At 47.3% G+C, this 21,141-nt stretch overlaps 1 protein-coding gene across 2 annotated transcripts in view; it reads left to right on the top strand.

Moving 5' to 3' along the window:
• The first annotated feature begins 2,804 nt into the window (after positions 1-2,804).
• FAM117A (family with sequence similarity 117 member A) overlaps positions 2,805-21,141 on the top strand; it is a 42,862-nt gene continuing 24,525 nt past the window's right edge. Inside the window, exon 1 of one of the 2 annotated variants that reach the window (XM_081805165.1) lies at positions 2,805-3,023. In XM_081805165.1, the coding sequence (XP_081661291.1) occupies positions 2,828-3,023 (196 nt within the window). In that variant the 5' untranslated portion in view covers positions 2,805-2,827. The remainder of the gene's footprint in view (positions 3,024-21,141) is intronic. The other variant, XM_081805163.1, reaches the window with a different exon arrangement.

The raw sequence follows: 21,141 nt of genomic DNA, 5'->3' as shown, positions 1-21,141 counted from the left end.
AATAACAATTACCCATCATCTCCTAAGAATGCCTGAGAATTTACATGTTGAGGGGTCCTAAAATGGAATATGTTGTCAGGCAAGAACAGATTTCAAGAGATCAACTAGCCATCCTTTGGCTCTTAGGTAGGCCAATTGTCTGGAAGTTGAGTGTTGGTTGGGAAAGTACTTGAATTTGGAGTCCAAGGACCTCTGATGTAAGTCCTGGGTCTGCCATTTACTGAGTGGATGATTTGGAGCAAGTCACCTAACATCTGTGACTTAGCCTTCTATAAAATAGGGACAATAATGTCTGCGTTTTTGTTTTTGGGGAGTTTTTTTGTTTGTTTGTTTTTACTTTACATGCCTATTGTGAAAATTAAATGAGATGATGTATGTGTACTAGGCAGTGTTAATTTTAACATCTCAGGCAAAGTTGCATCTTTGGAGACTCTATGTAAAATATAAATAGTAATCCTTCTGTGTTCATAACAAAGTTTTACAAGAATAGGAGTTCAGCTCTGGTGTCAGGCTGCCTGAATAACCTTGGTCATGTTATTTCTTTCTGAAACCTCATTGAAGAGGAGATAATACCCATCTCATAGGTGTGGTCATGAACATTAAATGAGCGAATGTACACACAGTACTTAACATGTACCTGGCATAGAGAAAGGAATTCAGTGAATGTTAGCTGCTACCATCACTGATTTTATTAATGGAGAGGTGGGGCAGGGTGGTCCAATAAGATCTGATAGAGATCTGAGCTAGAGATCAAAAGGACTCACCTTCTTGGCCTCGGTTTTCCTACTTCCTCTATAATAAAAATCTATGGTTTTCTTCTTCCAGATTGTCATGAAAATTTAAAAAAAAAGCATATGAAGACTTTGAACTAATTAGACTTGAGGAACATAAGTTGCAAGATATTTTTGAAAAAAATTGAGTTAAGTTTATAAAGACTCTGACTTTTTATCAGTTCATCAGTTTTTGTTCATCCCTATCTGCCTGTATTAAAGTTGTTCTCTTCACGGAAAAGGAATACAGCATTTCCCAGCCAATAAAAAAGATTTCAAATGTCAGATCTTGACATAAACCCTTCAAATCTGCTAGAGTACATACACTCTTCACAAAGAAAACCATTGTTTAGGATGTTCCATTGCCTCAAATTTGTTCTGTGTATGTAGGGTGATTTTAATATTCAACCAATTCTTGAATTTCCACTTTGGGTATTATCTGCTTTCAATACGTAATCACAGAATGACCTCTCCTTGCCTTGCAGGATGCTCCCAGATTACCTCCTTTTCTCTGATTAACTAGGATGGCTTCAGGGAATACCTTCATTTTAACATTAAAGTGGGCAAAAACAGAAATAGAAAGATAAATCTGTAGCAAGATCAAAAATAGAATTCATAGCTAAATATAAATCTGGAGGGAATTATCCAATTATTTGTATGGTCCCTTATCGCAGACGATCCAGGGTTGATTGCCTTCTGCTTTTTCCTTATGTGGAACAAAATGGTTAATAAATGCCAAGAGTAATTTTTTTTTCATTTGAAGAGTAATAGTTTTTAATAGTAACTTAAATGCTGTTTTCTTCCCCAGATGTCCTCATATACATTATAGCATGTGATTTTTACTGCATGCATTCTCTTTGGGGACCATCTCATCTCATTTTTTTTTTTTTAAGATTTTATTTATTTATTTGACAGAGAGAGACACAGCGAGAGAGGGAACACAAGCAGGGGGAGTGGGAGAGGGAGAAGCAGGCCTCCTGCGGAGCAGGGAGCCCGATGTGGGGCTCGATTCCAGGACCCTGAGATGATGACCTGAGCTGAAGGCAGACGCTTAACGACTGAGCCACCCAGGCGCCCCTATCTCATCTCATTTTGACTTGTAGGTCAGAGAGCTTTGAACTGGGAGGACCAGGATTTGTTAATGGAGTCACTGTACAAATTTGGGCAAGTTTCTCAGTCACTTTGTTCTTCCACTCTGCTGAGCTAGACTTGGAATGGACGGCTCTGAAGGGAAATTCCCTGCTCCTTTTCAGTCGCAATATAATTTACAGGCTAGCAGCTGGGTTTTTTTGTGTGTTTTTTTGGGGGGGGGTTGGACCCACACCAGCTAGGGACTTGGAAGAGTGGAGAAAGACAAATGTGGGTGTCACATGAGGCACGGTAGCCATTAAGTGCAGGAATATAATGCAAATCGCATGCAAATATATGCAAACTTTGCATTAATTTGTAGACTCTTACGTTGGAGCTTGCGAGCAGCAGTGAGATCCTATGAGGGTTCACAACTAATATTTTTAGGTTAAATCAAGAGTAGTGATTTTTTGAAGTTCTCGCTTTCTCGGTGCTTGCCGGGCTCAACTGCTGAAAGTTTGACACTCCTCCCTACCCCCCATAATGATTCCACTAGTGCTTGATTCCATCTTACACCCGGCCCCACCCCCGCTTAGCCTGACGTCACGTGACAGTGTATTTGCATACTACCTGGGACTGGGTGTGACGCTCCTCTTTTCTGCGTCTTCTCATTGGCGGCACTGGAGAACCGGCCCTCTTCCGGACGGACCAATCGGCGGCTCCTCGGACGGAGGAAAGCGGGAGGGGGCGGGATGAGGGTGGGGTGTTGGGTTGGATCGCTAGGCATATCGAGCAATCATCCTCTGGAGTGGGAAGAACAAGCCGCGGATTGGTTGGGGGGAGGGGTCTGGGGCTCTGTAGGCCAATGAGAGTTCTGGGCTGAGGGGGCCGGTCTCCGCCCCGCAGAGCAGATAAGCAGCCGCAGCGGGGGTTGGGGGGCTGTGTGGGGCTCGCTGTGGGGCCGAGGCAGGCAGGCGGTCGGGCGGGCGATGGCGGGGGCCGCAGCGGGCGGCAGAGGCGGAGGTCCTTGGGGGCCGGGGCGCGGAGGGGCCGGGGGGCTCCGGCGGGGCTGCTCTCCCCCAGCCCCCGCCGGCTCCCCCCGGGCTGGGCTGCAGCCGCTCAGGGCCACGGTCCCCTTCCAGCTGCAGCAGCCGCACCAGCGCCGGGACGGGGGTGGCCGCGCAGGTGAGCCGGGCCTGGAGCGGGTACCGGGGGGAGGAGCCGTTGGGGGAGGGGGGGGCGCGTGCTGGGGGGGAGGGGTACGGGGAGAAGCGTGAGGGGAAAGTGGATGGGGGCGAGGGGAGAGAAAGGGGGTCGCGCAAAGTCTGCGAGGGCGGAGGGAGCGAGAGCGAGGAGCGGTGAACGCTGGGTCCACCGCTGGGACAGAGTGTGCAGGCAGTCGGGGCCGGGAGGTGAGGGGAGGGACAGGGCAGACGGAGGCTGTCTTTGGGGGCGTAACCGAAAAGTGGGCAGAGGTGTCGTGTGGGGGTGAGTGGAAGATGCAGGGGTGGCAGCGAGGTGTGAGGAAGGAGTGAGTGGCACGTGATGGGGGCGCCCTGTGCTGGCTGGCGCTGGAGCGAGGAGCCGGTGGGCGCTGGACGTCTGCACGGGGAGGGGGAGGGGCATGGAGGAGAGCCCCGTGGAGCCATGTGTTACTTCTCCAACTTGAGTTTGGTTCCAGCATCCCGCTCTACGGCTCTGGAGTTCCTTTCTCCCCCACTTAACGTGCACTTCCCTTTATGCCACCTCCCGGAGCTGATTTCATCCGAGCCGTTGGAATAAGTTAGTTTAATGGTTTTTACTACAGTACAAACGCTCCGCTCCGATTCCCTACATTCCTCTTGGTGTGACCCAGAAGTTGTATGTTCCCAGATCATTGACCTGCTTAATATGGCTGTCTCATTCCAACTATCGTGCGGGTGTGTGTATAGGGCCTGGGCAGTGTGCCCCCTGCCTTTCTCTCCTACCCCCACCAAGGCTGTTTAGTCCGGGGCATTGCCAGCCAACGTGGCAGTGGGGTGAGGGCTACACTCAAGGGCAAATACCCCCACTTTCTGAACAGCCCTGAAACGGTGTCTTAATAGCAGCTTGATGTGGTGGGTGTGGGGAAACTAGGGAGGAGCAAGATTAACCTTGCTTTCACACTCAAAGCTGTGATGGATCCCCCACAAAGGCAGGCAGTGAGGAATGGGAAAATGAACCTACTTGCATGAGGAGGTTGGCAATAAGTTGAAAGTGAGGCTTGCATTTGATTCACACCAGATGTGAAAAAGATCATCGCACACTTCCAAAGCCTCCGAGTCTACCAAATGTACAAAAGTCATGGTCCCCACCGTCTAATGGTTAATGACATTCTCTACACCAGAGTTTCTTGAGCTTTTTGTGATTACTAGGCTTCATTGCGGCACACCCCCCTCCTGAAAGTATAGCTGCTACAGTGCCTTTCTAGGTAGGAATGGGATTAAGGGTCTCTGAAGTAGAAAGTCCAAGTCTATCTGGACCTCATTGTAAATGTTAACATTGCATCTTGGAACACAGCAACGTGGTCAAGTCTGGTAGCAAGATGGTGACCAACTAGTCAAAGTACGCCTATCTGGTGGTGTAGAGCAGAGCAATGCCCAAACTCATGCCTATCATGAGCTATAAAGCAAGCCACAAGATTACAAACCTGTTGGTTTTGTTTGGACTTCCTTGGAGTCCAGGGAAGTTAGTAGAACAGCAAGCACCAGAACCTTAGTCACTTTTAGTAGAAATCAACAGAAAGCCTGCCTATGCTATAGCTGGAAATCTAATAGCAGTCATATTTTAAGAGCAGTTATTTTATGTCTACCATAGAACTAACATTAAAGGCACAAACACTGGTAGGTGCTGTGGAATGGAGAAGAGTGTAGGTTGGATAACTGGGTTCTTTACGTGGCCTCTTCCTTTTTAGAGGGCCAGGGGCCCAAAGATCCTGGTAAAAATCATGGGAAGCTGGAGTTCTGCATAACTATTTGGATGATTTAGGGCAAGTTGAGTGGTCCTTTGTGTATGAATTGGGCTGATGGGTTATCCCTCCACCTTTTAGTATCCCAGAGGCATTAATGAGGCACTTATCTGCTATATGGTGGGATTATCTATAGATTTTCAGTGAGGAAGGAGAGAGGAAAGATAGAAGGAAAGAGGGGTCTGAGCCTGTGGACTTCTCTGTGAGCAGACATTAAGGGGCTGTACCTGACCTTTGGTTTGGGAGTACATCGGGTCTTCTATGTGTTAACTTGACCGTCTATGTGTGTTCAGATTGTTTCCATTCCTTGCACTTGAGAAGCGGTAGGAGTGGTTTCCTCTACAGGCCAGTGGCGTACCTGCGATAGAAGGGAACGCCTTACATTCATAAACCGTTACGAGAATCCTCCTGGCTCTGGGTCCCAGGATTCCTGAATTTTGATTCCAGGCTCTGCCATTTACTAGCTGTGTGGCATGGAAGAAGTTTCTTAACTTCTTTTTTTTTTTTTTTTAAAGATTTTATTTATTTATTTATTTTTAAAGATTTTATTTATTTATTTGAGAGAGAGAGAATGAGAGAGAGCACATGAGAGGGGGGAGGGTCAGAGGGAGAAGCAGACTCCCCGCCGAGCAGGGAGCCCGATGCGGGACTCGATCCGGGGACTCCAGGATCATGACCTGAGCCGAAGGCAGTCGCTTGACCAACTGAGCCACCCAGGCGCCCAGTTTCTTAACTTCTGTGCCTCAGTTTCCTCATCTGTTAGAATGTGAATCATAACTATATCCTGAGTTAACAGTTATAAAGTCTGAGGCACCCAGAAGGTGCCTTCAGTGTTTGCCGCTGCTCCTGTTGTTACTCTTCCCTCCGCCCAGCCACGGTGAGAGCACTGTTGGCCAAAACCCATTGCCTTTCAGGCTTCAAAGAGCAAACCCATGTTGGTCTGAAACCAGCACTGCAAGTTTCAGAATTTCAAGGCTGCCTCTTGCAGTTTTATTCCCTCATCTTTGAAAATGAGCTTTTCTTTTTTCTTTTTTTATTTTTTTTAAAGATTTTTATTTATTTATTTGAGAGAGAGAGAATGAGAGAGCACATGAGAGGGGGGAGGGTCAGAGGGCAAAGCAGACTCCCTGCTGAGCAGGGAGCCCGATGTGGCACTCGATCCTGGGACTCCAGGATCATGACCTGAGCCGAAGGCAGTCGCTTAACCAACTGAGCCACCCAGGCGCCCGAAAATGAGCTTTTCTAAACAGGGCTCCAGAACCCAACTGTTTAAAAAGGCATGTGAGCTGGGACTGGGTTTCAGGGACAATTAGGTGCCGTCACTGTTTCTTTCCCATCCCAAAGTGACGTAGTGCTCAGGGCTGTGCAGTTATCTCTGCCACACGCCCTGTTGTGGTCCTGACAAGATATATTAGACCTTGTAAAAACAGGGTGATGGTGTAAAGAACAGGATTTACCTTCTGTGGCCATTCATCCATGAGGGATGTCTTCATAAAATGAGGAATGGCTTCAATTTTCTGAGCCTGGGCTAGGGGTGGAAGGCAAAAGAGAACAGTGAGAAAAATGAAGGTCAAGTCTAAGAAAGCTAAGATCCACCCGTGGGGAATAGCAACCCAGGATACATTTCTTACAGCAGTTTCCCCTTTAATTAAATTCTCATTTGTGTCTTATGTCAGTTGGAGGCTGGTAACTTTTATGTTCTTCCAGGACTACTGATGGACAAAACGGGACTGGGAGGTGAATTGTTCTGGGTTCCAGTCTTAACTATCCTGTTCAGTGTCTCTGTCTCCATATCTCTAGAATGAAGATAATGTTTTTTTTTTTTTAAAGATTTATTTATTTATTTATTTGAGAGAGAGAGAATGAGAGAGAGCAAGCACATGAGAGGGGGGAGGGTCAGAGGGAGAAGCAGACTCCTTGCCAAGCAGGGAGCCCGATGCGGGACTCGATCCAGGGACTCCAGGACCATGACCTGAGCTGAAGGCAGTCGCTTAACCAACTGAGCCACCCAGGCGCCCTAGAATGAAGATAATGTTTAATCCAGCTTTGCAAATTCCTCTCTAGTGGACCAGCCCGACAGGGGTCAGCTGGGTGCTGGGGGAGCCACAGGTTGCCTCTGACCTCCTCTGCCCAGCAGAACCTTCTTTAACCCAGGGTTGGCAATTACGGCCTGCAGGCCAAATCTAGGCCTCTGCCCGCTTTTGTAAATAAAGTTTTATTGGAACTCAGCCATGCTCCTTCATTTAGTATTGTCTGTGGCTGCTCTTTCACGACAATGACAGAGTTGAGTAGTTGTGATAGAGACCATAAGGCCCACAAAGCTTAAAATATTTACTACCATGGCACTTTACAGGAAAAGTTGGCCTACCCTTGTCTTAAACAGTGTTCCTTACCATTATTCCTATATAAAGGTCAGTTTCAATGCATGTGGTGTACACCTCCTCAGAAAATTCTAAGGGAGTAAAGTAACAAGCCTGTATCCCCACTCATGTTTTAGGCAAAAAGAAAAGGGGGGGGGTCATCAGCTTCCAGTCAGTTCTCAGTCTTTGTGGAGGATCAGCACATGTGAATGGAGGCTGCCTCCCTGCCCCCCCTGCCCCCACCCCCTGCGTTGTCAGGTGGCATGTGTTCAGTAGACATAAACTAATTTGGATTTACATAAAAGCTTGACTGTTAGGCAAATATGCACCCCCTCCCCTCATAACCCCTCCCAAAACACCCACAACTGCAGTGAACACATTTCAAATCAGTTGGAAATGGCTTTAGGTTTATCTCCTGTTTGGGATTTTTCTCGATCACTGACAGCTGGCAGTAGTCGGGGCTGCCTTAAAACTCTGGCTTCCCCACAGGGACGTAGGATGGGTTTACTTCAGACGTCCATTCGGTTCTCCAGGATGGCCGTTTCAGTGAATATAAGGCAGCATTGTTATTAGCAATGCTATTGGTAATTATTAAACTCCTTTCCTTGCAATGCTTTGAAAACTTAGTCCTTGGGGAATGGGTGTTTAGATAGGTCTGGAACCACATTAAGGAGGTCCCTTATTAGGGACCTTGAGAAAAAGCCCTCATCAAATCATGATCCTCCTGGACGCTGGTGTCAGAAGCAGTCCAGCTTCTCAATGCCAAGGAGCCATCTTGCTGTAATGAAGCCTGGGGGTGCAGTTAAAATCCTTTAAGAGCTACAGTCGTCCTTGGTTGCTCTGTGATTGAGGCACCCTCTGGGAAGCATTAAACACTGCTTAGCCTGATGCTGCTAACTTGCTTTTGACAGCTTTGCTTGCCGCAGGCATGTGGTCCCCAAAATGTACTGCTGAAGTCTGTCTTAAATATTTGTTATCACCAGTGACAGCATCCTTGAAATTTGGGGGTCACAGTGCCTAACTGCTGTATCCCGTCGGTCCCTAAAGGAGCATGGGTCCATGTGTTCTTCCATGTTTGGGATAGCAAAGGATTATATATATGGGAAGTTCTCCACTCATGTAACATAGAGCTAGGATATTTTAAACCGTTTGAGGTCAGTGGAGGAGGGGTGAGAACAAAAGTGGGTGTGGTGGTAAGAGGACATCATTCTCTCTGGTTCCAAATATAGATGGATCTCCAGAAAATTTGGGGCAGGATTGCAAAACTTCCAGTTCTGGTGGCCATGTGAGTGTTGCCAAAGTGGTTGGTGGGCTTTAATAGCAGAGAACACTTGACCCATATTTTTGGCTAGTTTATACTGAATGGCGTGATGGGCACCCACGCCACACTATTCTTTGATCTTGTTCTTTTTTTAATTAAAGCATAATTAACATACGGTGTTATATTAGTTTCAGTTGTACAACATAAGGATTCAACAATTCTGTACGTTACTCAGTGTATTCCTTGATCTTCACGGAACTGTTAGAAATCAAGCATCCTCGGGGTGCCTGGCAGGCTCAGTCGGTAGAGCACATGACTCTTGATCTCCAGGTTGTGAGTTTGAGCCCCACGTTGGGTGTAGAGATTATTTAAAAAAAAAAAAAGGAAAAAAAAAAGACATCAAACATCCTCCTCTGGATTTTTATACCTCCCACGTAGACACTTTGTGCCATAAGGATTCACACTTTAGGGTGTGACATGTTCTGGAGGCGGGTCTGGTTTTGAAATCTTACTGACACCAGCTCCAGTGCTTTCCTAGTCTTGCCTGGGCTTACCCTTACTCTCCAGGCAGTTTGGAGCCCTTTCAAGGGGCTGGAAGGAGAAACCTTGTGTTTCCTTTCCAGTTCAGAGTGAAGGTGGGTGCCCACCAGCACGTTTGTTGAGTGGGAGTGGACAATCTCTTTGTGGGTTACTAAGTTTTGCCCCACTTTGAGGTGGATAGAAGAGGGGCCAGGAAGAGTGGAAACAGACAAAAGATGAGTGAGAAACCTGGTCGCCTTCCAACCCCGCCCCGGCTGAGGGCTGAGTTGAGTCTTCATAGAGGGCTCCATTATTTGGTTTGCAGGGTTATGAATTAACCAAACACGAGCCGAATCTATTCACATTGTTAGGTCAAAAACAAATCCTGATCTCCGAGAGAAAAGAGTTTTGGATTATATTTGAAGTTATAAATTATCTGTGCTCCAGTTCCTCTCCAGCGGTGTGGAGCTTGTGAAGGGGCCCGTGTTCTTGGGAACAGCTGGATGGAGGGAGTTTCTCTACACTGGCTCCCCACATTCAGGCCTCCAGCTCAGGGTCCCCACCAAACCTCCTGGGTTTGAAAACTCTTCCTGGCACTTCGCTCTCCTCCACGCTTTTCCTCAGGGTCACTACAAAGCTTCATGCTCAGCTTGGAGTCATTTAAATGTTTATCCTCAGGCCCAAATAAGCCTCAGTTGACTTTTACTATGTCAGAAAACCACAGCCAATCAAGGGTGGCTTTAATGAACTTGAAAGAATGCTATCAAAGTATTTCATAATAGGGAATCTTTTAGCTCTAGCCCTTGGGCAACCTGAAGTTGGGGCTCTGGACACCTCCCCTTCCCTGCTCACACACCCCAGCTGGCTGATATTGGGCATGGATGGAGGGCCTTGGGCTCAGCACTGCCTGCCCATGAGCAGTTTCTGCTCTGCTTCCAGCTCCCTCATAAAGGGGTCGGAGGTTGGGGGAGGCCTGGGAAGATTCCTCTGAGGGCTTTGGTTGATCTGAAGCAGCAGGTCTGTGATCAGGGGTGGTGGAGTTTTTCTCTGAGGCCGCCTGGATGTGGCTTCATAGTATTTGGCAGGGCAGAGTTGTAAGTCTGGGATGCCTCTTCTCAGACCCTGAGCTCCCTATCTTGTGAATGGAGGGTGGCTTTTTAAGCTGGAGAGAACTATGCCAATAAGCATAGGTCTAGTCCCTCCCCAGCTCTGTTACCTGAATCCCCTGTCATCTGATCCTCAATGAAAACATGCAGGAGAGCACTGAGGTCTCACCTCCTTAAGAGGGAAAGGTAGGATAAACATAGGACTCTAAAAGCAAATGACTAACATGTCCACCAGTGGATAAAATTTAATTCAACCTGGAGGAGGCATAGAATAAAGGAATATTTATTCCTTTCGTGTTACGTAGGGTTAATTGGAGAATTAACCGGGATATTTCCAGTAAGCTTTTTTCTCCCCCACCCAATTGGCCAGTGTATTATTCTCCCTAAGGTTAAATTAAGTTTTTACTCTTCTCTTTTCCCTTCCCTTTCAAAAGTGGCATTCGTGTGGCCGTCTGGTCAGCTGTGTTTCTTCACTTTCTCAGATCTCTTTAGTCCCTTCAGCCCATGCTGCAAATTGTGTGCCTGCCTTTTTAAAAGGTAGGCACCTCATGTTTCAAGTTCAAGTGCAATGGAACTCACCCTGCAGCTTGAACAGATTTGAGTGTTTTTGCAGAGGGAGGGCCAGGGCAGATGGGGAGTGTCGTGCTCAATAAATACTTGTTGGATTGAGTTGCTGGAAAGGCAGCAGCAGGGGTGGGGAGAGTGAGCCACACTTCCCCCAGTCTCACTTGAAATGGTTTTTCCCACTTCTGGTCCCCACACACTGTGCCCCCTTTATAATACTTCTCTGCAGCTACTTCCAAGGCAACCTCCCCCCCCCCACCCCCCGAAGTGTTAGTGTTCTCTCTCTCTTTAAATCACTGGTCTCCTATTCATCCTGGTCATTGGGCTTGAAGCCCAGCTGGTGGCAAAGACGTGGCATTTCCATGGATGTCATTGCTAGGCCTGTAGGTTCCCTTCCCCTCACACTTAAAGCCAGAGGGTGAGCTTGGGCAGTTAGTTACCAGGTGGATCCATGGAAACAGCCAACATTTAGGATTTTGTTTAAAAAAAAAAAAAAAAGCCAGACTACCTGGCTTTAGGCTTAGAAGTGGATATGGTGACAGGCCAAGGAAAGTGAGATGAATACTGCGTGTCCTTTCACTCCAGGCAAATTTACACCAAATTCCTAGTAGGCTAATGTATAGCAAAGGGAAGCAGAAAAACGAAATCTGAATCAGTGACTTTTCCAGGCTAGGGAGCAGAACTGTCTACGGGCTATGGGCCCGAATGGGGCTTCAGGCTTCATCTAGAGGTGTGATCAAGCTGGAAGTCCCCTTTCCCAAGCCAGGCACCATCCTGTTTCTCCTTCTCTCCCCACGCCGCAAGTTGGGAAATGCTGGAAAGAGATGCTCATTAGCATTCCCCACGCCCTGGACACATACACTGTCATCCATGGAGCCCACGTTGCCCCTTTGTTCAGGTTGCCAACCATGGACCTGGCGGCTTAGTCAAATTGTTTTCTAAACCTGTCCAGCTGGGGGTAACTTTGAACAGAGTAAAACTGCAATTGAGAGGAAGGAAAGACAGCTTCTCTTACCTCACCCTCCCTTCTCCTCTTCCCTGCCCCACACATTGCCTTTTCTTTACCAGTTTTCTGTGCTCGGTGCGTGTTTGATCGTCCACACCGCTTTGAGAGAACCAGCACTGATAACACGTGCGCTCCCTGCCCCGCACCTGCAAGCTGGCTGAAAACCTGCCGCACGGCCTGTGTTTGGGGATTGTCTTTGTAACTCATACCCATCAGAAATGACAAGCCAGGGTTGAGGGTGGAGCTGGATGGTATTTGGCGAGACCGAGGGGATGCAGCCAGAGTCCGACGCAGAGATTGGGAAGAAGGCATTGCGAGTCACACCCATGTGGTGCATGCACTTCTTAGTGCTGAGAGTAGCGCCTGGACTCTCTCTCACTGGAACCGCAACCCTGGGGAGTTCTGTGTTCGTAGGAGAAGGCAAAAACAGCTGCTTCGGTGGAAAGAAAGAGCCTGGGGAATCCCAACAAACTTTTGTATTTTTCGGGGAAGTTGAGCGTATAGATAGCTTTAGTTTTAACAGTGTGTTCCATTCATTTAGCTCTCTGTTGCTCCTGGTCGGGATTCTAGAACGTTTCTCATTCATCTGCCTGACGGTCTTGCCGGTGCAGGTGGCATTGAATTGTTTTCACAGATAAGTTTGAAGTGAGACCTAGAAAGGAAGTGACTTGCCTAGGACCGTGTGACTATGAAGGCCTTTTGCTCCTGATCCCAGGGCTTTTCCCACATATGTGTGGCGAGTCCGTTGTGAATTTCCTCCCGGGCTGGCATCCTCTATGCCACCTGCCCAGCACACACCCAGCCCATGTTTCCCTTTGGCTTGTATGCCTGTATTCCAGGAGCAAAAATTCATCTGTTCAGTTGACCAAAAGAAAATTGGAAAGGAAAATGGGCAGCAAAGAAGTCTGTTGTTTCTTCAGCACCCTCTAAGTGACTCTTCACTTGGTGTGGCTAATTGGAAGGTGACAGTTATTACGTTAAATGTGTGATATGGTGGCGGCTTTGAGTACCTCCCACTGGCTTGAGAGGTGCAATTTCCAGGTAGAATGAGAAGCTAACCACGGACAGACAGGCCCAGGAGGCAGGAAGGTTTTTCCTGCTTATAAGTGGGGTCATTGTCATGGTTACTGGGCTTGGGCCCATGTCAGGAAGATACCTCCAAGATGGAGCTTGTAGGAAAGGGTGTCTTTCTTATGTGTGACTATGTGGAACCCCAAAGAGCACCTGGGAATAAATGTGGGTGGTGCAATCCTCTGCTGGGGGGTAGGTTCAGGTGGCATGGCATTATGATGACAGCTTAGTCTTCCATGTAGGGAACCCCTGGTGCAAACTACCCCCACCCTCCCTGCCATGCTCTATTTGAGTATGTCTCCTCCTCCTAGCTTTAGGTTAAGGAGGAGTAGAGTCACTGTGATACATAATGCTTTTATGAGACAAGTGTGTGCCCAATAAAGGGGATTAGCGGGGACTTGAACTCAGAAGAAAGCTCCATCTAGGGACTTTGGTATCATGGAGAAATTGCCTGGCCTGCTTCACAGAGGTTACCTAGCCCCCCCTCCCTGCCTCCCCGAGAGAGTTCCAGGCAGCTCTTTACCCACTTACTTCTCTTATAAAATCAGATTTTGTACAGAATTCGTGAATGTCCTGATAACCATATGCTTATGTGTATCCTTTCTTTGCCTGTTATTTCTCAACTTCATAAGATAAAACCCATTATAACAAACATTATAAAAAACAATTCTGTATAATAAAGCTATTTCCATGGTTCATATCAATGCTTTGTTGTTGTTTTTTGTGTTTTTTGTTGTTTAAAGGAGAGTAACCAACTCTCTTCTTCTGTGTCAAGTACTTTTTCTGGTCCCTGTCCATGTAATGGTTCATCCCTGAGCCAGGGCCCCAGCACTAGCCATCTGCCTTGGGGGCAGGGAGGAGGGAGAGGAGCAGTGGACCCATCTCGAAGTAGCAAGGCCCCCCTTTGTTGGCATTTTATCTCGAACCTCCCACCCTCCTGTACGTCTTTGTTTTCAAACAGAACACCACACAAAAACCCAACAAAGGACAGTACGCGTGTTTATCTGAATGTGAGTATGTGTCTTGAGTGTGAGTGAGCATGTAGGTGCCGAGTTTGAGCACGTGTGTGAAAAAGTGCACGTGAAGGAAAGCAAATGACAAAGCAGGTGGGACAAATGTTTGCCCAAAGGCAAATCTGGGTCAAGGTTATATGTCCTGCTCTTGTTCTCGTATCTGGACGTTCGAAATTACTTCCAAATAAAAAGTTTAAAAGATGAGTACGTGCTAGACTAATTTGACGGTACCAGGAGTTCTTGAGAGTGTAAGTTCTCTTCTCTCCCTCTTATAACATCTCTTATTCTCCCCAGCAAACAGACAGCAAAAACTGAAGCCCAGAGAAGTCAGCTGACCTGAGTTCACGTAGCACACAGGGGCCGAGGCAGGATTTGGGCCCAGGGACTGACCACTGTGGTAGGCCACCCCTCAGGAGCCTAGACTACAGCTTGCCCTGACTCCCTGAGCTGGACCAGGGGGGCATCAGATGCCAGGAACGATCGGGGGACCTGCTGTGGTGTGCCCACGCCCCATGCAGGCCCCGCACTGACCCAGCAGGGGGTCAGCCGGCGTGCAGCAGTCTGCCGAAGCACGCCAAGCACACTCAGGATGTCCAGGTACCTTCTCGGGACAGCTGCTTCCCTATTCTAAGGAACACTTTTACTCTGCTCTTCACTCATCTCTCTACATTTCTTAAAGAGCATGAGATCAGAAGCCTCTTGCGCCAGAGCCACGGAATAGTTTGAGTTTTTATGTCAGAGATGGATGGGCAAAAAGCAGTCGGGTTCGGCGTAGAAAGCAAGGCTAGAGTGTGGGCCCAGGTCAGACAGCTTTCTCAGCCGTGCACCAGTCCGCTTGTGGAGGGACAGGAGCCTGAGGGAAGACGTTCTTGTGGTTCCGTGTGACACGTCTTACCAAGTGGACGAGAGTTACAACTGTGTACACAGAGGGAGGACTTGCTTGTCAGTCAGGGAAAACTGCTAAGCACAGGGCCCGGCGAGGGATCTGATCATCCTGCTCAGCTGGTTGAGGGAGAGCTTCAGACATTGCTGTTTGTTTCCTGGTCCCTTTGCTCTGACACCAAACCACAAGTCCTACGTCTCTCTGTGCTCCTGGAAGGCACCCGAATCGTTCCTGACAGTTTCACTTACTGGTATTTCCCTCCAGCTTCCAGAATTAGGGTTGAGTGAATGATTCTTACTCTGCTTCCTAACAGAACAGTTCTTGAAGATCTTTCATTTTAGCATGTGTCCTTTCTCTGCAGTGCCTCCCGGGCAGCCACCCTAGAGCCATGAGATTGTGGTTAAGTTGGCTTCAAAGGGTTTTTTTTTCCCCATGGGCTCCAGCCAGTTATGTGAAAGAGACCTGTGAGCATTTACTATATTATTACCCCAGCATATATATACTTAGATTGCTTGTCTTTAGGCAGTCAGCATGTTATATAGGCTATCGCCACAATTCTCTGGTTCTTCCTGGCTCTGTCCTACCCCAACAGAAGTGCCGGGTGGATGACATCCAGGGGCAGAACACGGTGCAGGAGGATGAGGAAAGGCTGCCCCCCTGATTCCTGGTGGGTCGTGTGCAGCATGGAGGTGTGCAAATGGCCAAAGCGGTCTACTTAGGATGGTAGCAGTGGCATTCCGGTTCTTAGACGTATAGATAGGATGTCTTGGTAATGAACCTCCCACACTGTTTCCCTGGATCAAATTCTCCTTTGTTTCAGGAGGCTAAGCCTTTTCGTTGCCTGACTTGTAAAAGAAGAGACTAGTACTGTTAAGCCCTTGATTGAAGAGCAGACACGAAGCCCTTCGTGTACTTTGTGGAGGGGGTGCAACTTACCCTCCAGTGATGTGTGTTGTCCTGTCCACCTCTGCCTCCGGAAGGACATGGAGAGAGGTGACCTGACAAGTGTCCTGCTCTGAAGTCCTCAGCGGTCTTGGGCGTACACTGATGATAGGAAAAACCTTCCCAATGTCATACCTTTCAAGGCTCTTTCTGGAGAGGCCATCTGATCTTGCTTTTCAGAAGAGGTTTACCCTGGAGGCACTGCATCACCTTTGAATCTCGGAGCAACTGGCAAGACCAGGGGCTGCAGCAAAGGGGCTGCCCGGAAGGTTGCCCGCACGCTTTGGCGTTTTTCCACCGCTAGGACGACGGCCTGAGAATTTGCCTGGGATTTGAGGTCAGCCTGGGTCAGGTCCAGGATGTCAGAGGCCAGGTAGGGAACAACTAGGTGGGATGTAGCGGACTCTTGGGTGTCTCCGCTTTGCAGCCGGGGACACAGTAGAACTTGCAGAAGGAGATGGAGGTAACCAGAGAAGGCTTTCTGCAAGTGAGACAGCATGGTCCACGCAGCTTCGCAAGGGTTGTCAGGGCTGGGCAGAGTGACCCTAATAGGATTTTAGACCCTGAAGGCAAAGCACATCCTGTGACGTAACCTCCTGGTCCTGAATAATTGAGCAATTGCTTCTTATGAGCCCACCTCCCCACCCCTCAGCCCCAAGCAAAATGAACCTGAGTCAGTGTTAAGAGCGGAGAACCTGACAGGTTCCAACCTAGTGAGGTGCAGCCGGTGAGCAGACCTGCCCTCTGAGCTCTGATGTCTGCTTGCCCAGTCATGTGATTAGCCCTTCTGCCTGTGGCTAGCCACAGGTAAATTGAGCGCTGTTTATACCCTCCTGCTTGGTCTGGGAGCCCATAGCACAGCTGTCTGATCAGCCTAGGTAAGGCAAATCTCCTTTTGAATTTGTGCCTCCTCCACCTTCCCACTGAACTTACTTCACCCCAGATAATAGCATGGGCCCTGAGCTTTCCATTTAGCTGAACTGGCCAGTGGCCATCTCTTATTTACCCTTTAATAAGAGTTGGGGAATTCTAGAACTAGAGGAGGCTCAGACTCCTCTTCTGCACTTCCCTGTCTTCCGGGGGCCAGGGGCAGGGGGTTGGGTACTAATGAGACATCAGGGGCATGTCATTCTCTCTCCCCAGAGCTGTTCAGGGGCAGACTCCACATAGTCTTCCTCATCTGATTGTGATCAGCAAGGTCTTCCTTTTATCTAGCTGGACTCTCTCCTATTCTAACTAAAGTCTGTTTCCTTCCCTTCATTTTTGCATCCACACAGAAGAAGACTAATAAATTCTAAGTCCTTTCACCATTCCCTGGGACCTACCTACCTTCCTGTCAGCCATGTTTACCCATCTTCTGTGAGATCTCACTGGTTTCTGCATTCCTGTGGCAGAGCAATAATGGCCAATGAATGCCCAGTGCTAACTTTGCTGGGCATAGCCAAGGTTCTGTCCAGTTCCAGCTGTGTTTCTGGACCTGTAGGAGCCCTTTCATTCTGCCCACAGTCTTGGTCTTGCTCCCGGGATGACGTGACCTTTCTTAATTTAACATTGCCTCCTTCATCCGGTATCTTTATTCTACCTTGTCCTGATTTACATCTTTCAATTCCTTGCCTCAGATTAAGCTTCAGTCACTGTTTTGTTTCTTCCTGCCCACCTTCCCTTTCCCCAAATTAGAAGTCCAGAGCAGTGACCCAATTGAATTTGACTACAACCTGCCAAGATTGAAACGCTAAAGGGTTTAGATCCTTGCTGAGTAGTGAATTGAAATTTCTGTCTTCCCAAATTAAGCCAGTTCTTTTTTTTCTCTCACAACTTTATTTTGGAAGAATTTCAAACCTACAGAAAAGTTATAAGCACAATGCATACCCATTTATCTTTCACATAGACTCATCGATAACTTTTTGCCTACAGTTGTCAAATTTCTTTTCTCTCCTTCTGGGTATTACATATGTGTGTGTCTAGACTTATATGTGCATCCATATGTGTGTTTTGTTTATTTGTTTTGAACTGTTTGAAAATAAATGGCAAATACCATGACACTTTTTGCCCTTAACCACAATGGTATCTCCTGAGAATAAGGCCATTCTTCTACGTAATCCTGATATCATTATTACCCTGAAGAAATTATCTATAATCCCATATCATCTAGTATCCAGTCCCTTTTCAAATTTCCCCTCTGATTGCTCTTTTTTTTTTTTTTTTAAGATTTTTATTTTTTTAAAGCAATCTCAACACCCAACATGGGGCTGGAGCTTACAACTCTGAGATCAGGAGTCACATGCTCTACTGACTGAGCCAACCAGGTGCCCCTTGTTTTTGTCTTTGAGCCAGAATCCAGTAAAGACTCTTGTTTGGTTATATCTTTTTATTTATTTATTTATTTTAAAGATTTTATTTACTTATTTGAGAGAGCGAGAGAGCACAAGCAGGGGGAGCGGCAGAGGGAGAGGCAGAAGCAGACTCCCCACCGAGCAGGGAACCGGATGCGGGGCTCAGTCCCAGGACCCTGAGACCATGACCTGAGCCGAAGGCGGATGCTTAACCGGCTCAGTCACCCAGGTGCCCCAGTTATGTCTTTTTAAAATGTTTATCTAGAATTCCCCTTCCACTAGTGTTTTTGGTTTTTTAATGACTTTGAAAAGTATGGACCAGTTCTGCCTTCTAGCTGTCCCACATTCTGGATTTTTCTGGCTGTTTTTTCATGGTGGCATTTAACTTGTTCCTCTATCCCCTGTATTTCCTGCAAATGGATAGTTAGGTCTGGGCCTGATTTGATTCTGGTAAAACATTTCTAGCAAGAACATTTCGTGGGTGAAGTTGTGTACTTTGTATCACTTTAGGAGGTATAGTAGGTCAGAGTGTCCATTACTAGTAATGGCTAAACTTGATCACTTGAGGTGGTGACCACCAGACTTCCCACTGTAAAACTACATTATTCTTTTAATAAGTGGTTTATGGGGTGATACTTTGGCATTATTTAAAAATTCTGTTCCCTACAGTGTTTGGCACCCACTGATGACTCTTCCTAAGAGATTACTTTGGGGTTGCATAAGGCTAGTTCTGAATTAGCATTTATGGATGTGAGTATGGACATGAGAAGTTCAAAAGAGGAATAAAAATTTTTTTCTTTTGGGTTTTGAAGTCATAGGTGGGGGGAAGGCAACAAAATGGGGTCAAATTCTGTCAAAGACTAGGTATGTTATGTGACTTGGTATTGATAATTGAGTAATAGTTGCTTACACATATATTGCTGCCTAGCAGTTTGCTTCAGGTCGGGGGAAGGCAGGCTGGATGGAGCTAAAAATAAGTCCTAGTTGGTTCACAAAACAGAAATTATTTTGACTATTTGGGAGTTAGCTGTAATTCTGTTCCCATTTCCTTTTCTTCCTTTCACACAGTTTCCACTTTCCTCACTAAAAAAGGAATCTCTCATTTTTTAATTGTTTTCTTATCCCCCTTGACCCACCCAAGATGCCCAGTGGGTAAAACAGTGTTCCTGAGACCCAGGAATGATCACCCTGGTTCCTAGCAAGGGAAAGGACTAGAACTCTTCCAACCCGTGGACTAGTTCCTGAACCAAAGCAGCCAGGTGGTCATGATGATTGAGTCTGACAGTGGAACACAGGGGTGGGGATTCTATTCTCACAAGTCTTCTGGGGAACAAAGATCTGCATCTCCGTTTGCTCTGTGGCCCTGGAGAAATCAGCTCACCTCTTTACATGAGGGTGCGTCACAGGCCCCCACCTGTGACCCCTTGGAAGCTCTGCATCCTCTTCCATCCATGAATTCACGCGAGTATAGGGTGCACACCTTCAGAGCAGGAATCAGCGAGTTTCAGTCACATGTGTCCTCTCACAGGGTTTATTGTAGATGAACCTCCTTGATCTCTGGTTCTTCCTCTCCCTCACTTATCTTACAAGACTGCCTGAGAGCTGACTGGATGTTGTGATTTCTTCTTGACTTGATAGGAATCAGACTGTTGTGAGAAGCGGAGATACTGAAGGGTTTATGCCTGTCCTCTGAGTTTATAGGCCACCCAGAGATTCGTTGCTCCCAAATAACCGTGGGTGGGGATTTTTTTTTTTTTTTTTTTAAGATGGAGAGGGCTAGGCTATGTGCTATTTATGCTATTCTTGCAGAGGCCAAGTGGCTCCCAAAGGAAAGCATGCTCCAATCACTAACTGCTAGTATTTTGTTTTGTTTTAAGAATGTTGAAATCCTACAGAACTCTTCAGAGAATTCAGATAAAAGGTGAAAAGTTCACACCACTTCCTTTTCTTCTAACTGCAGCTTCTTGAGAATTGAACAGCCGTCTAAATAACTGTTGTCTACTCTTTATACACACACGTGCGCACGCTCACACACTTGGGATCACCCTTTTCCCTCCTTCCTGATGCAAAGAGCATATTCTTTATTTTTTTCTGCCCAGTGACCTCTCTAGATGGGTTTCTCCTGGCCCTTCTCTCCAGCTTCCCATAGATGTGGTCTGCGTGCTGGGAAGTCAGACACAGGGCCAGAAATGCTTTCACGTGAGCTGCACACTTAACTGTGGAATTAGCAATTAATTGAGGGCCTGGCTGAGTAGTTTTTCATGCGTATACAACTATCATCACTCTTGTCTCTTTAGATAAGCCTTCTTGGTCAGGGAAATGTGACGTTCCTCTTCTTTCCTTCTTTCTTTTTAACTCTAGTTTCTGTAGCTTTTTCTCCCTATTGTGGCTGAAGTGAGCTCTCTGCTTGGTGTTGAAAGGGTTTAAAGCCCCAGGTGTAATTTTCCCAGCTGGGATGGATGGGGTCTCCTTGGGCTTTCCAAGGAGGGCTTCTGACTCTTGTATGGTCACATTGGGGATTTCAGTTTGACCACAACTTCCCTCCCAGACCCACACGTCCTTGAGTTAAGCAGCTCAGCGGCGCCGGACCACAGGTTGCTCAGAAGACCGCCTGCAGTGTTGAATCCTGACACACAGACTGAAATGGAAAAAGAATCCCTATCAAGCTGCTGGAAGGAACTTCCCCTCCTTACTGCCAATCTGTTATTGGGAAAATGTTTAGAAATTCTGATTCCCTGGTTTACTTGGCTTCTCTCCAGATTAACATATCCCCCTCCCTCCTGGCCCCCAGCAGAAGCGCTGCATCACAGCTGGGGCAGGTACAGGGCAGGGCCTGCCCCCTTGATGGCCAGCCTTGTGCCCGGTCGCAGCTTCCTAGACTGCCCCGCCCCTGCCTGCTCCTCTCTCTGAAGGAAGATGAGTGACGGAAACAAGCAGATTGCAGAGAAACACGTATCATAGGATCTCATTTTATTAAAAAGACGCGCATACATGCGTGCATGGGGAGAGATCAGGAAGGATGTGGACAGGAGGCGATCTCTGGGCCGGGGACATGCACAGTTTTAACTTTTCAGTTTTTGCTCATCTGCATTTTCTTATTTCCTCCAGTATAGCTCCAGCTTCTGGTACTGTGAGCTATCTCTATTTAAGAGGAGAGGTGGGAGACTAGTGCTAATAATGCTTCAAAGCCCAACAACGTGAGAAAGTGACTGACTAGTAGCTCATTTGTTAGACTAGCTAGTTGTTGAGTTTGGGCCAC

This window comes from Leptonychotes weddellii, chromosome 15 (genome assembly GCF_054177405.1).
Source record: "Leptonychotes weddellii isolate Sample4059 chromosome 15, ASM5417740v2, whole genome shotgun sequence".
NCBI lineage: Eukaryota > Metazoa > Chordata > Mammalia > Carnivora > Phocidae > Leptonychotes > Leptonychotes weddellii.
This window is presented reverse-complemented; position numbering and strand designations above follow the sequence as displayed.